This window comes from Portunus trituberculatus, chromosome 44 (genome assembly GCF_017591435.1).
Source record: "Portunus trituberculatus isolate SZX2019 chromosome 44, ASM1759143v1, whole genome shotgun sequence".
NCBI lineage: Eukaryota > Metazoa > Arthropoda > Malacostraca > Decapoda > Portunidae > Portunus > Portunus trituberculatus.
Window position 1 is genome coordinate 177,169 of NC_059298.1, and position 17,156 is coordinate 194,324.

Genomic DNA, 17,156 nt, shown 5'->3' on the forward strand with positions numbered 1-17,156 from the left:
GAAATTATATGAAAATGTAAACTGATTGCCTCATCCCATGCCAAACACCCATTACCCCAAAAATATGGGGTCATTACCCCACTGGGGTAATTTACCCCTAGGTTGGGAACCACTGCTCTAAGAGAATGATCAAAACTCAGTAAGGAATGCCAGAAGATCACCAGTAGAGCGACCTTGACGGAAACCATACTGGCGTTCAGATAAAAGATTGTTAATTGACATATTTGAGAATCTTCCTATTGAGGATAGATTAAAAAAAAACTTTAGACAAGCAAGAGATTACAGCTATAGGATGGTAGTTTGAGGAATTAGAACCATCACCCTTTTTAGGAACAGGCTGAATGTAGGCAAACTTCCAGCAAGAAGGAAAGGTAGAAGTCGATAGACAAAGTTGAAAGAGTTTAACCAGGCAAGGTGCAAGCACGGAAGCAAAGTTTTTGAAAACAATAGGAGGGACTCCATCAGGTCCATAAGCCTTCCGAGGGTTTAGGCCAGCGAGGTTATGGAAAACATCATTACAAAGAACTTTGATTGCAGGCATGAAATAGTGAGAGGGAGGAGGAGAGGGAGGGACAAGCCCACAATCATCCAAGGTGGAGTTTTTAGCAAAGATTTGAGAGAGGAGTTCAGCTTCAGAGACAGAATAGATGGCAGTGGTGCCATCAAGATGAAATGAAGGAGGGAAACATGAAGAAGTAAAGTTATTGGAGATGTTTTTGGCCAAATGCCAGAAGTCATGAGGGAGTTACAGTTTGAATGATTTTGACATTTTAAAAGCTGAAATTAATTTTTCTTTTTAGATAATTACGAACGAGACCTCCACTTGCAAAGTAAGCAACATGTCTCAAACAAATACAGTAAGTCCTCGTTAAACGATACATATGCATTCCTGAAGATCTTACCACAAATTGAAATTACCATATAGCAAACCCATTATAACATGTAATAATAGGGGATGTGTTCCAGCACGTCTTAAGTCACCCCTACAGGCATGAAAATACATGAAAATAGTCATATATAATAATGTAAAGTACTGCACAAAAAAAATAAACAAAATGTTTTAATTTTCCTTTCACTCGCCACGTATTCTATCAGATCATGTCCCTCCCGAGGTTAAGGTACAGTAGGGATTTCAGCCCTTACTCATCTTCCGCTGAGTGGGCAGACGAGGCTCTGCACTGCAGATCCCCTACATTCTCCCCAGGTTTTTTTATAGCCTCATGATTCTTTAACACAGTCCAGACTGTCGGCTGGGCTAGGCCCAAGTTTCAACTTATGGTAGACGTACCTTCTCCCTGCTTTTTCCTCTTCAAATTATCTAATTTTACCTCCAATGTCAGATTATTCCTCTTTTGCTTTGCCTTTTCAACTCCAGTAGTGTCTGCAGAATGTTTTGGGGCCATTATGGGTGCATCACTGTGCGTCGTAATAATAATAAGAACAAAAAACATGCTGTAAGGATTTCACTTGTGTTCAGTGGGGAAACGTGGGAAGAGATTGATTATTGAGGTGGCGTGGTGGTGCTAAGGCACGGTGTAAACAAAACACGGGCAGATACCATATCTGTGAAATTTTCTTACTGTAAATAGAATTGAGGGTAATAATTACCAAACACCCTAAATGTGAATTTACCGGATAACGAAGTATAGGCAACCCCCGCTTAACAAAGATTCAAACAACGAAATTTCGCTACAACGAAGGTTTCCTTTTACTACCATCTGCTCATTTATTGAACACCAAACTTGCTTTAACAAAATTTTATCTAGGTAATTTTTTTCAAGTTTGAAAGCCCTGCCGTATCACGCAATCCAACAGGCTTTTGAATACACCAGCGCCTCTCGTGGACAAAACGTACACCACTCACTCCCCCTAGTTCAAAACAATAACGTCAGCAGCAGCTCTTCTTTCCTTGCTCTGCATGCCACCAAAATGCCCTGCAATGTTGCCTAGTGTTGCTAAGAAGACCAGGAAGTCTCTTACTCTCAAAGTGAAGCTGGATATTATTCACAGACATGAGAGAGGCGACAAAACTAATATCATTGCTTCCCACCGTGGATTGACTCCATCTACTGTCTACCATTTTCAAGTCAGCAGACTTTATTAAGAAGGCTGGTGAGATCATATCTTCCTTGTAAGCTAAAAGAACCACCTGAACTCGTGACTCTGCAATGGATAAAATGGAAAGCCTTGTGGAAATGTCGTACATAAGTTTTGTATGCGGTACAATGATGCGCCCTTTTTTTACATTCCACAGGTTGCCAGCTAGCGTATTTCCTGCTCCACTCTCCCTCCCTTCATAAATTTAAGATCATCAACATTATTAAGTTACTTACATACATACATTAGTGTACATTATAATGACTTAGTCTTAAATTAAACTGCTTAAATGTTTAACTTCATAATTTTTACTTTCATTAAACCTTATACTGTACTATGATGTACTCTTGCTTTGTTTACTCTCAATGGAAGCTCAAGTCAAGGGTTAAACTTGTTATAATTGGTTCGCCTAACGAAAATTTGCTTAACGAAGGGTTTTTTAAGAACATAACCCCTTCATTAAGCAGGGGTTGCCTGTACCGTATAAAGAGGACTTACTGTACAGTGGTACCCCAGCTTATATTCATGCCGCCAAACTCCCAAACAAACAAACAAACAAACAAACAGGAAAACAAAAATACATTCATACATTAAAATATCTAAGCATAACAACATTCCATTTAAACTACTGCTGCAAGATTTGAAGCAGACAGACAGATCTTTGGCTTACACACCAAATTGGACAATTTCTTGTCAGAGTTATAATGATGGATGGTGGTTTTTTGGCTGTTTTTCTTTTACAAAGTCATGGCATACAAGATGATCAGCATCAAATTTCAGAAACACTTGATGCTTTAGCACCATGTCGTGATAACACTCAAGAAGCATTATCATGACAGGACTGAGATGTCATTAGGACCTCAGCCTGAACTCCCACTAACATCCCTTGGGATGATTAATCCTGTGTGTCATACCATGACTTCCAAAGTCCACCCTTCATTCAGGTGCTTCAGAGTTGACATTCCCTTCAAAAATTTTTTTGGACATTGGCCAGTTGGATGATCAGTAACAAAGACTTAACACTGCTGATTGGCACAAAGAGTAATCAAAAGACACTGAAAAATTCTGGATGACTGTTCACAGCCACGGGATTTTAAGGTGGTAGAGCAGTTTAGTCTCTCAGTGCTACTGAAAAGTGTGTGTGTGTGTATTTTTCCTAGTTGTAGTTTTACAGGGCCTGGGCTTTATGCTTGTGTGGCCCCATCTCCATATCTACACTTATCCAATTTTTCTTTAAAACTACGCACACTCATTGCTGACACCACTTCTTCATTCAAACTGTTCCACGTCTCAACACATCTTTGTGGGAAACTATATTTTTTAACATCTCTCAGACATCTTCCCTTTCTCAGCTTTTTACTATGCGATCTTGTGCTTCGAATGTCATATTCTTCTCTCAGGATCAGTTTCTCATTATCCACTTGGTCCATTCCGTTGATCAATTTATAAACTTGTATCAGATCCCCTCTCTCCCTTCTCTCTTTTCCCCTCTCTTCTTCTGTGTGTACATATGTGTATGTGGTGTGTGTGTGTGGTGTGTGTGTTTCACTGTTTGATCTGCTGCAGTCTCTGACGAGACTGTGTGTATTTACCTATTTGTATTTACCTATCTGTGTATTACAGGGCCCGAGCTAAGCTCTGTGACCTGTCTCCTTGTCCATTCCTGTCATATCTCTCTTTCATCTGATTGACACACACCCCATCAACGACATTACTGCTTAGTTTATTCCACTTATCAATGTGTGTGTGTGTGTGTGTGTGTGTGTGTGTGTGTGTGTGTGTGTGTGTGTGTGTGTGTGTGTGTGTGTGTGTGTGTGTGTGTGTGTGTGTGTGTGTGTGTGTGTGTGTGTGTTGTGTGCTTTTTTATGCAAGAGGGAAGGCTGTCAAAGGCAACAAAATGTTGGAAAAAAAAAAGGCCCCCTGGAACTGCATGTTCCCTAAAAGGTCTGAAATAGTCATCCACAAGCCAGGGACAAATGTCTTGACACCTCTCTCTTAAAAGAAGTCAAATCGTGGGAAGATGGAAATACAGAAGCAGGCAAGGAGTTCCAGAGCTTACCAGTGAAAAGTATGAATGATTGTGAATACTGGTTAACTCTTGTATTAGAGAGTTGGCCAGAACAGAGATGAGAGAAAGAAGAAAGCCTTGTGCAATGAGGCCACAGAGGAGGGAAGGCATGCAGCTAGCAATATTAGTAGAGCAGTTATCATGAAAAAAGCAATTAAAGATAGAAAGAGATGCAACATTTCAGTGGTGAAAAAGAGGCTGAAGACAGTTGGTCAGAGGAGGGGAGTTGATGAGACAAAAAGCTTTTGATTCCACCCTATCTAATGAAGCTGTATGAGTGGAACCTCTCAACCATGTGAAAAGTATTCCATAAAAAGGATGGATAAGGCCCTTGTACAGAGTTAGCAGTTGAAGGGACAAGAAAAACTGGCGGAGACGCCTCACAACTCTTAACTTCATAGAAGCTGTTTTAGCAAGAAATGAGAAGTGAAGTTTCCAGTTAAGATTATGAGTAAAGGACAGACCGAGGATACTCAGTGTGGAAGAGGGAGACAATTTTTCTTTCTTTTTTTTTTATGTAGGAGGGACAGCTGGCCAAGGGCAATAAAATATGAAAAAATGCCCACTATGTTGCTAGTTCCCTAAAAGACATTAGAGTTAGCTAAAATTCAGAAACAAGCGTCTGGACACCTCTCTCTTAAAACAAGTCAAGTTAAAGGAAGACGGAAATACAGAAGCAGGAAGGGAGTTCTAAAGTTTACCAGTGGAAGGTATGAATGATTGAGAATACTGGTTAACTCTTGCATTAGAGAGCTGAACAGAATAGGGGTGGGAACAAGAAGAAAGCCATGTGCTGCGAAGCCGCAGGAGGAGAGGAATGCAGTTAGCAAGATCAGTAGAGCAGTCAGCATGAAAATAGCGATAAAAGATAGAAACAGATGCAACATTTCCGTGGTGAGAAAGAGGCTGAAGACAGTCAGAATAGTGGAGTTAAAGAGACAAAAAAGGAAATAACCTGGAGTACCAATGTACTGAATAGTGGAGTGTGACTGAGAACAAAATTCAAGTATTCTAAGATAATATTTTAAGGGGAGATAGAGAACACTGAAACATAGAATCTGACTAGTATACCATGTGCAGTGACTCATACTTGGTAAGTCCAAGGTAAGAGAACAGATTTCTATGGCAATGTGTGAACTGTAATATCAAAACAGTGAAAGTCAACTAACCGCAAGTTGTGACAGTACTTCATATGCACAGTAACTACGTAGATTGTTACGCTATCTTTGCAAACTTAATCGTATTCATAAATGAGGTGAGGTCACATTTGATGCTTGTCTTAATATCACACATGGTTGTAGACTTACATTATGTATAATGAGGCTATAGCCTCATAATGATCATTAAAAAACAAATCAGATAAAGAAATAAATGAAACATATATAAACAGAAGCAAAGATTCAGAGCACTGTTTTAATACGGGTAGTCATAAGCTATTATAAAAATCTGATTCCCTACAGAATGGATTTCCTCATGACTCTAAGGACCATGAGACTTGATGGAGCCTCAGCAACCAAGTGCTTCTGATTTGCCTTTGTCTTTGAGAAGAGAAGTTAACCTATCTTTGGTGCTTTAAAAATTATCAGTGGAATACGAAGAGCCTCAAGCAATTTTCATATCAGCCACAGAAAAGCAAAAGATTGAGATGATGATCGAGAGTCATGGACACTTCCACATGAATAACTTACCACTATTAAAGTTATTGAAACATTTGTTTTCACGTATAATACAATCTATTTACACATAGTAGACAATCAAAAGAAATTCACATACATTATATATATAAATACAATATGGTATGGTTTCTATTTAGGCTTGAATATCTAGCCTATATGTTTGAGCAGAATTGCATGTATTTTGTGATTTGGTTTTGCTATATGTAAGAGAGTTTAAATGAATTAAATATCAAAGCTAATAAAACTATAACCACATATATTTAGCAGTAGAAAACATCAGTAAAGTTGAACTCTTTTGAACACAACATACCACAGTTAATGAAAATTCCATCCTTCTTCAGGTATTCTTACTATCTATCTCCTGGATGACGTATTTCAGCTTGGCAGCAGCAGCTTCGATATCACCAGTGGAAATGTCATGATGGGTAACAAAGCGCACTGCTGTGTTGGTCCAAGGCAACACTTTCACAATTATGCTGCCTCCAACTGCAGATTTCTCTTCTTCTTCCACCTGATAAATCAAACACTCATGTTAGACAGTTTATTTATTTATTTATTTTTTTTATGCACAAGGGAAACTACCTGAGGGAAAAAAAAAAAAAAAAAAAAAAAACATGAGATGCAAGTTCCCTAAAAGATTAATAAAGAATTAGCCAAAAGACAAGGACAAATGTGTTGAACACTCCCTCTTAAAACAAGTCAAGTTGTAGGAAGATAGAAATACTGAAGAAGGCAGGAAGTTCCAGAGTTTACCAGAGAAAGGTATGAATGATTGAGAGTACTGGTTAACTGATGTATTAGGGGGTTGGACAGAATAGAGATGAGAGGAAGAAGCAAGCCTTGTGCAATGAGGCCACAGGAGGAGATGAGGCATGCAGTTAGCAAGATCAGTAGAGCAGTTTGCATGAAAATAGCAATAAAAAATAGAAAGAGATGTAACATTTCAGCAGTGAGAAAGAGGCTGAAAACAGTCAGTCAGAGGAGGAGAGTTGATAAGATGAAAAGCTTTTGATTCCACCCTATCTAATAAAACTGTGTGAGTGGAACCTCTCCAAACATGCAAAGAGTACTTCATAAAAGGACGAATAAGGCCCTTGTACAGAGTTAGTTGGAGGGGTGAGAAAAATTGGAGGAGGTGCAGCAGAACACCTAACTTCATAGAAGCCCTTTCAATAAGAGATGAGATGTGAAGTTTCCAGTTAAGATTATGAGTAAAGGACAGACCAAGGATATTCAGTACGGAAGAGGGAGACAGTTGATTGTCACTGAAGAAGAGGGGATAGTTGTCGAGTTGATAGATGAAGGAATTGGGTTTTTGAGACATTGAACACAAATAAGTTTTCTCTACCTCAATCAGAAACCTTAAAAAGATCAGAAGTCAGACATTCTGTGGCATCCCTGTGTAATCTGTTTACTTCCTGAAGGGTTGATTGTCTCTGAAAGGACGTGAAATGATGTAGGGTGGTATCATCAGTGTAGGAGTGGATAGGGCAAGAAGTTTGGTCAAGATCATTAATAAGTAATAGAAAGAGTGGGTGACAGGATAGATCCCAAAGGAACACCACTATTAATAGATTTAGGAGAAGAACAGTAGCCGTCTACCATGGCTGCAATAGAACAGTCGTAAAGAAACCTCATGATAAAAATCACAGAGAGAAGGATAGAAGCCATACAAGGGCAGTTTGGAAATCAAAGCTTTGTGCCAGACTCTATCAAAAACTTTTGATATGTCTAATGTGACAGCAAAAGTTTCACCACAATTTTTAAAAGAGGACGACCAAGACTCAGTAAGGAACGCAAGGAGATCACCAGTAGAGCAACCTTGACGGAAGCCATACTGGCTATCAGATAGGATTGTAAAGTTACATGTTTAAGAATCTTCCTATTCAGGATAGATTCAAAATCTTTAGACAAACATAAGATTAAAGCTATAGGACTGTAGTTTGAGAGATTAGAATGGTCAACCTTTTTAGGAAAAGGCTGAAAGGAGGCAAACTTCCAGCAAGAAGGAAAGCTAGAAGCCGATAGACATAGTTGAAAGAGTTTGGCTAGGCAAGGTGCAAGCACAGATGCAAAGTTTTTTAGAACAAAAGGAGGGACCTCATCAGGTTCATAAAGGCGACGTCACATTAGCACTTTTTCAGTCGTTGTCGACAATTTCCATAGTTTTTTTTGCGGTTCCATCAACTCTTTACATCATCTTCAGTTTGACGAAACTCACTGGTTTTCTTCTACCATCACTTTTTAGTCAAATTAAGATCTATGGTTTCTAATCAACACTTATTTAAAAATTTAATTTCTTGTTAATTGGAATGATGTTATATTTCCAACTTAATAGAATCTTAATAAGTTGATGTTTATATATTTCTATATATCTTTTTTTTTTTGTTCTAGCCTAGCAATGAAAAGTGACTCAGTTGTTTGCTTAGATTTCTCTAGGACTGCTATGCTACAAGGCAGAACTTCCAAGTAGCAATTAGCAAAGAAGAGCAGCTCTGTTGTTTATCAGTGGACAAAGCTGTCAGAGGAGTTTCTCATAGAGGGCATTAGAGGCCCATAAATACCAACGGCAAAATAGCGCTAGCTTGCTGGGGATGAACGGGCAGCCATGTTTGTTTACAGTTGACAAACGCGACAGAGGCGGAAGCGAACTTGTGTGTGATGACAAGCATCGACAAAAGTTGAATCTTCAGAAACTTGACAGAAAAAGTTGACAGAAAAGTGCTAGTGTGATGCCGCCTTAAGCTTTCCGAGGGTTTAGGCCAGCAAGGGCATGGAAAATATCATTACAAAGAACTTTCACTGAAGGCATGAAATAGTCAGAGGGAGGAGGAGAGGGAGGGACAAGCCCAGAATCATGCAAGGTGGTGTTATTAGCAAAGGTTTGAGAGAAGAGTTCAGCTTTAGAGACAGATGAGATGGCAGTAGTGCCATCAGGATGACATAAAGGAGGGAAAGATGAAAAAGTAAAGTTGTTGGAGATGTTTTTGGCCAGATGCCAGAAGTCACAAGGAGAGTTAGAGTTTGAAAGATTTTCACATTTTCTATTTATGGAGTGTTTGGCAGATTCAAGAACAGACTTGGCATGAATCCAGGCAGAAATATTAAGTGCATGAGATTCAGAAGATGGAAGGCTTTTGTGGGCAACCTCTCTATGATGCATAGCATGAGAACAGGCTGTGTTAAACCAAGGTTTACAAGGTCTAGGTTGAGAAAAAGAATGAGGAATGTATGCCTCCATGCCACACACTATCACCTCTGTTATGCGTTCAGCACACAGAGATGGGTCTCTGACATGGAAACAGTAATCACTCCATGGAAAATCAGCAAAATACCTCCTCAGGTCCTCCCAACTGGCAGAGGAAAAATGCCAGAGGCACCTCCATTTTGGGGGATCCTAAGGAGGGATTGGAGAAATAGGACAAGATACAGAAAAGAGATTGTGATCAGAGGAGCCCAACAGAGAAGGTTGTGTAACAGCACAAGCAGAAGGATTACAGGTAAGAAAAAGATCAAGAATGTTGGGCGTATCTCCAAGATGGTCAGGAATACGAGTAGGGTGTTGCACCAGTTGCTCTAGGTCATGGAGGATAGCAAAGTTGAAGGCTAGTTCACCAGGATGGTCAGTGAAAGGAGAGGAAAGCTAAAGCTGGTGATGAACATTGAAATCTCCAAGGATGGAGATCTGTGCGAAAGGGTAGAGGAACAGAATGTGCTCCACTTTGGAAGTTAAATAGTCAAAGAATTTACTATAGTCAGAGGAGTTAGGGGAGAGATAGACAGCACAGATAAATTTAGTTAGAGAGTGACTATTGAGTCTAAGCCAGATGATGGAAAACTTGGAAGATTTGGGAATGTGGGTACGAGAGCAAGTGAAGTCATTGCGCACATAGACGCAACATCCAGATTTAGAACAAAATGAGAAAGAGGCTACTGTCAGTTGCCTCAGACAGCTGTGTTTCAGCGAAAAAAGAAGAGGAGGTTTAGTTGAGGAGAGGTTGTGTTCTCCAGATTGAAAATTAGATCTAAGACTGCAAATGTTGCAGAAGTTAATGATGAAAAAGTTGAGGGAGGTGTCAAGACATTTTGCATCGCCACTGAGAAAGCAGTCTGACCTGGGGATATTTCTGGTCCCTTCCCCAGAATAGGACTCTGAGGCTGGATTTGGAGTTGCCATTTTTTTTTATTTTGAATGATATTATAAAATATGTACTGATAAATTTCATAATTTTATATACAGTGGAACTCAGTTCACAAATAGATTTTTCTAACAATTTTTTGCATGAATTCAGTGTAAGAACACAAAAACATCCCACAAACACTCTCAGCCAGTAAGCATGCACTCAGTCATTCAGCTGTGTTGTGGCCCATCTACTGTAAGCAGTATGATTATCACACAATGGCTAGTTTCTCTGGCACCGGCAATAGATTATCACAGATTTCAAGGCCAGGTGATTCCCAGCTGTTTGATTGGGGGGTTAAGCCTAAGCCTGAGTTCCCCCTACTCCCTCCTACCTCCTCCAATCTTTCAGAGTGATAATTTATAAGGAAAGGCAACATCACGTCTTGTATCAAACAAGCATTGGCTGGAAAGAAATGATGAAGCATAGGAGTCTGTGTATGGTAGGGAATGTGTGGTACTTATGACAGCAGGTGCTCTGCCTTTCAGTCACATTCGACCTTGTGTCTCAGAGTCTGGACACTCCAGAAAGACCACACCTGCCACTGATATGCTTATAAGATGTGACATTATCAAGACTGGATCAGAGACTGCACTCAAGGGACATGAGGTGGAATTAAGAAACCATGTGCTGTCCTGAGTAGCAACAATTACTGCTGCACAAATACTCATATACCTCAACGTTTCTTTCCAGCCAATGTATGATTGGTGCTAGGCCAGACTTAGTGTCTTTTCCTCTTCAACCATAATTTCATTTTAGTATATTCCTTGTCACCTAAAATATAAAAAAATAAAAAAATAATATTATATTTAAAAAAGGCTGAAACAAAATAATCGTTTTGGCAGGTGAATACATCTATGTAAAATACATCCACACGTACACTACACATTTATGCCCTTCCTAAACACACTCCATTTTGCCAGTCAAGAGAGAGAGAGAGAGAGAGAGAGAGAGAGAGAGAGAGAGAGAGAGAGAGAGAGAGAGAGAGAGAGAGAGAGAGAGAGAGAGAGAGAGAGAGAGAGAGAGAGAGAGAGAGAGAGCGCAAATTAATGAAAACCATTCTGAAAGAACTTACCACTGACAACCGCTTGCAGAACTCCTCTGGACTCAGGACATAAGGATTCACTTCCACAACAACAATGTTAGTGTGCACCTCCGATGGATGGCAACTAACAATCTTATTTCCATTCTCGAGTATTGCTGGAAAAGATTAAATAAATCAATCAATTAACTAATAAGAATAAAATAATAATAAAAAAAAAAAAAAAAAAATATATATATATATATATATATATATATATATATATATATATATATATATATATATAGATATACATACACTGTTGACCCTCACTAACTCAGACTAAGAGGGGAAAGGTTAGTCCCAGAGATGTGAATGTCTGACTTATACAAATTTAGGAGAACAGTGGTTGTCTACCACAGCTACAATACAACAATCAGAAAGAAAACTTGAGATAGATTTGCAAAGAGAAGGATATAAACCTTTGGAGGGCAGTTTGGAAATCAAAGCTTTGTGCCAGACTCTATCAAAAGCTTTTGATATATATAATGTGCCAGGAAAAGTTTCACCTAAATCTCTAAAAGAGGGTTGGACAGAACAGGGATGAGACAAATAAGAAAGCCTTGTGCAGCGAGGCCACAGGAGGATGGAAGACAAGCAGTTAGCAAGATCAATAGAGCAGTTACATCACCAGTAGAGCGACCTTGACAGAAGCCATACTGGTGATCAGATAGATGATTGTGAAGTGACATGTTCAAGAATCTTCTTATTCAGGATAAATAAAAAAAACTTTAGACAAGCAAGAGATTAAAGCTATAGGTCAGTAGTTTGAGGGATTAGAATGATCACCCTTTTAAGGAACAGGCAGAATGTAGGCAAACTTCCAGCAAGAAAGAAAGGTAGAAGTCAATAGGCATAGTTGAAAGAGTTTGACCAGGCAAATTGCAAGCATGGAACCACAGATTTTGAGAACAATAAGAGAGACCCCATCAGGTCCATAAGCCTTCCGAGGAAAGCCAAAACTGGTGGTGAACACTGAAATCTCCAAGGATGGAGAGCTCCGTGAAAGGGTAAAGGGACAGAATGTGCTCCATTTTGAAAGTTAAATAGCAAAAAAATTTACTATAGTTAGAGGAGTTCAGGGAGACATAGACAGCACAGATAAATTTAGTTAGAAAGTGACTGTTAAGTCTAAGCCAGATGGTGGAAAACTCAGAAGATTCAAGAGTGTGGGCACGAGAGCAAGTTAAGTTGTTGTGTACATAGATGCAAAATCCAGCTTTGGAACAAAGATGAGAATTTTCCTTGACGTAATGAAAGATATGGCAATGTGGCATGGATTATAGGCCTCACTCTGTGGGCCAGTACAATTTAGTTTTACTATAGCCTAGTAATGCCCTACCGTGGTCAGTGTACTAGCCTCTAAGGGTGTTTTATGGAGGGTTTATGTGCTACCCACAACAATTTGACAGGCAGGCATAATAATGATGAATTCATTGACAAGTTATGATAGTTTTGTATGAAAATAGGTGGCAGTGACTAACACTGACATTCATGTGTGCTTTGAAAACCGTTAGTGGACCTTAACATACCTCGGTTATGGTGGAAAACACACTGGCTAGTTCTCTCTGGTGTGCACAAAACACTGGGAGTACTGGCAGAAAAATTTGAACTTTGCCTCATCATTTTTACTCTGTTTATGTGTTATGGGACTTAAAATGGGACATAGTGCAAAGACCTGCCTAGTGCCCAGATCCTCCAGTACTTTATAGGAAAGTGAAAACTTTTGAGAAAGGCAGTTCAACTACAACTTTAGTTCCTGGGTCAGTCAGAATCTGACTTAATGTGAAATTTGACTTATCAGGGTCCGAGCTATCGAGGTTCAACAGTGTGTGTATTTTATTTATATATATATATATATATATATATATATATATATATATATATATATATATATATATATATATACAGTAAGGTCTCGGTTTACGTCAGAGTTGCGTTCCTGTAACATGACGTAAGTCAATTTTGTACGTAACTCGAGTTTCCATACATTTCAAAGCATATTATGGAGTTTTCAACCAATCATTGTTTATGGTCATTCAGGTAAGTTAAAGGTTATATTGTTATATTATTTACAACTATGTAGGAATATGAAACACAAGCTTGTTTTTGTTGTTGATTAGGGCCACGAACGTGAAGGACTGCAGGTTGCAGAGAGAGGTGGACGCCTGAGGCCGCCAGAAGGGTGGGCAGGTCGAATGTTGTGACGCCCAGGGTGGACAGCTGGGAGTGTAGTGCAGTGCGGTGGGAGTAGAAGCGTGGGCAGCGGGGCAGGAAATGCAATAGGAAAGGGCAATAGGGATCAGCAGACAGGCGCAGACGGTGCAAGTCAGCTGCGAGTGTCGTGTGGCCCAGGCGAAGGCTCCGGAGTTGTTATTGTTGTGATGGGTGTGCGAGCCCTCAAGGTCGTCAACCTCCCCGTTGTCATGGTAACGGGCTTCCCATTTTCTTCTTCCCTCCCTCACACACAGCTGCTGCCTCCCTTCTCATGTCTTTTAATTATGTCCTCTTTTTCTTGTAGCGTAATGGTTTTCCTTTTCTTAGCATCACTGCTGTCACTAAGGAGTTTTCTCTTGGGTGCCATTGAGCAAGATACTAAGAACTTGAGTCAGTAAATGCAGAAATAGGATAACACTCTTGCCAGGGGCGACGGTGTGGTGGAAGTGAGGCAGGGTGTTATTGTATTCAAGCGTGAGGCGGGCGGTGTGGCGGGCAACCACCAACAATAACAATAAATCCAGCACTTTACGATTTATAAATTTTCAATTTTTTTAATCTTAAATTGCCTTATAGTGGACTGACATAACTACGAGTTTGACGTAACTCGAGACCAATGTAACCCGGGACTTTACTGTATATATTGACAAGAAATTCTTAGCTATTGGTTCATTCTGTCTTTGAGACACTATAAATTTTTTTTTAATAAATATATAGATACTTCAAAAGGTCTGCAACAGCAGAAACCTTACCTTGTGCTAACATCTGTGCATGTGAATGGTCATCAGCCAGCCGATCCACCATGTGATCCAGAGAGTAGAGTGCAGCTGCAGCTAGCATGCCTACTTGCCTCATGCCTCCTCCCAACACTTTTCGTAAACGAAGTGCTCTATTATGTAGAGAACATTAAATTATGCACTATATTGTTAACTGGAATTTAATAAGTACTACTCTTATTGAATTCTCTCCCATTATTATTCATCTAATGAAAGAATATCATGCTACCGATTAAGAATTTGATTTCATTTACAAATTTACTACAGGTATTTCGTTTTGTGCATGTTCTTTATGTGCGAATTCACTAAGATGCGACATTAAAATTATTATAATTAATTCAAATTGTGTGATCTGATCTATTTGCTAAAATACAATTTGCCCCAACCGCATTTCAAACAGTGCGCCAGATGTGTAGTTCTGTTGCTTGCCAATAAGCGGCCACTCCCACTCCCAGTTCATTGTTTACTGCTGTCTTGTGTGTTTAGAGTCACAGCCAGTAGAGCCGAATATGGCGATTGATTGTGAGGGACTGCGAGAAGTGAGGGAGTATCATGTTAAGTGTTAATGGGTGCTTTATTTGAACTTTATTTACACCTTAGTGTTAAATATAGGTTTAGAATGATATATTTTTAGAACATGTTCACTTTATCAGTCAAATAAATGTGTTTTTCATTGGGAAAAAAAAAAAAAAAAAAAAAGTGTTTAAGACCAAAACCCCATCCTCCTAATATCCATTGTTTCTTATGGGGAAAATAGTTTTTTGTATGATTTCAGTTTGCACGATGCCTGTAGGAACACACAGATTACACAAAACAAGAAATACCTGTTTTTTCTTCCAATCATAAACCCTGTTTTTGCAATGCATTGGGCATTTATTTCATGTGACAGAAGGTAAAATATTGAAACAGGGAAATTACAGCAGAGGCTGTATTGAAAGATAAACAAATCAATGATGGCTAAATAGTACTTCAATGCAAAATGTGTTTAAAAGATGAAAGAAAGAGTAAATGCTTTACAAATTAATATGATCTAGTTTTTTTTTCAGTAGTCAATGACTATTTGGAAGAAAAAAATAAGTTAGTGTAGTAGATGGGAAGGTGTGGTTAATAGGGCTACTTGGACAGGATTGGATGAAAGCTTTGAGGGAAGAAGTAAAGAAGCAAGTTTCATGTCTGACGGAGTGATGATATGCATAACTTACAATTAATAAGATGAGTTTTGTGATAGTGTGGATAACATTTAAGATTAAAATGCCAGCATAATCAAACATGATGTGTAACATAGTGACAGGTGGTAGTATGAGTATACACAAGCAAAAACAAATTAAAAGATAAGGCATTAATACAATTTTGAATTCTAAAAATAGAAAACAGCTTAAGTGTACATATATGATTATGGATGGGATATTGACTACAGAAGAGAATTTTGATTGCATGGATGCACAGCATAAAAGAAAAATTAACACAATTATGATGCTTGAATAATGTATATTGCTTTTATTCTTAAAATGAACTATAAGAGATGGAGGAAAAAAGGAATATATGAATAAACCAAGCAAAAAAATACAGCAGTATTACTTAATTCAGATGTATACTACAAATAAAAAAAAAAAAGTACATTTAAGTAAATGCACATATTAAGATATAAACAAATATATTTTCACTATCATAAATAAAAAAAGCTGGATATTAGTGACAAAAATAAAGATAAATTGAATAATAATAATAATAATAATAATAATAATAATAATAACAACAACAATAACAACAATAACAACACCAACAATAATAATAATAATAATAATAATAATAATAATAATAATGATAATAATAATAATAATAATAATAATAATAATAATAATAATAATAATAAAATCTAAAAGCAAAGTGTCCTCTATAAAAAAAAATTGAAAAAAGCTAAGGAAAAGGGTGATAGTGTAAAGTGCACATAAATTCAAACAAAATGTGGAAAAAAATATATAAGGCAGAAAATTACATGATTGAACTCATGCCACACACACACAGACACACACACACACACACACACACACACACACACACACACACACACACACACACACACACACACACATTGGTTAATAAAATTGACAGATAAATTTCTAATAAAAGAGAGAAGAAATAATAAAAGTAGAATGGGACAACCATATAACTTCATGATGGGAAGATGTTTAAACAGCACAAAGAGTAGTCCATTTGAAATGGACTAAAAAGGAAAAATTAGACATGTGTATGTAGATATGGAGACAGAATCATACAAATGTAGCTCAGGCCCTGTGAATTGCAACTTGGTGAATACATCTATGAAAACACATCCACACATACAGTACACATTTGTGCCCTTCCTAAATGCACTCCATTTTGCCAGTCTTCAAATGCCTCTACCCCACATGTCCAAAATATGTATAGCACTCTCATATTCAAAATAAATTATAGTTTACTCTGATGTCTTCAATTATTTAAATATAATGTTCAAGAAAACTAATTTCAGCTTTTAAAAATTCACATATTATCCCCCTGACATTACTTGGATCAGATATTCTGAATAGTTTTTCAGTTTTTTCCTTAACAAACAAACACCTGGAAATAGAGTATACTAGTACAATGGATTGTGAGTTCCAAGGTGGACATAATTCCATAAATGTCTTTTATATAAAGGATGCCCTGTGTAAGTTCAAATCTGAACTCCTGACTTACTTGTACATGAAGGGCTCTGGTCCTACAATGACAGAGCCAACTGGAGTCCCAAGGCCCTTACTGAAACAGATAGAGGCAGTGTCACAGGCTTCAAGGATACGGCTAGCACTCTCTCCACTGGCAACTGATGCATTCATAAGCCGTGCACCATCCATGTGTACTGGCAGCCCTAGTAGTTTTGCCACTTCACCTACCTGTCCAGGATATGAAAATTAAATATTTGTTACATATTATGTTAAAGCTTGTTGCTTGTCTAAAATTTTTAAATACTACTCTCATTAGGAAGATTCTCAAACATCTGTCACTTAACAATCTTCTATGTGATTACAAGTATGGCTTCCATCA

The 17,156-nt window shown here is 38.2% G+C and overlaps 1 protein-coding gene across 3 annotated transcripts in view; it reads right to left on the reverse strand.

Annotated features, from left to right (window-relative positions):
- LOC123518854 (probable low-specificity L-threonine aldolase 2) overlaps positions 1-17,156 on the reverse strand; it is a 39,418-nt gene that overhangs the window by 6,627 nt on the left and 15,635 nt on the right. For 2 of the 3 annotated variants that reach the window (XM_045279901.1, XM_045279903.1), the window contains exons 7-10: positions 16,812-17,005; positions 14,073-14,209; positions 11,098-11,222; positions 5,880-6,352 (exon numbers count right to left, since the gene is read on the reverse strand). In XM_045279901.1, coding sequence (XP_045135836.1) covers positions 6,179-6,352; positions 11,098-11,222; positions 14,073-14,209; positions 16,812-17,005 — 630 coding nt within the window. In that variant the 3' untranslated portion in view covers positions 5,880-6,178. Of the gene's footprint in view, positions 1-5,879; positions 6,353-11,097; positions 11,223-14,072; positions 14,210-16,811; positions 17,006-17,156 lie in introns of those variants that run through there. The other variant, XM_045279902.1, reaches the window with a different exon arrangement.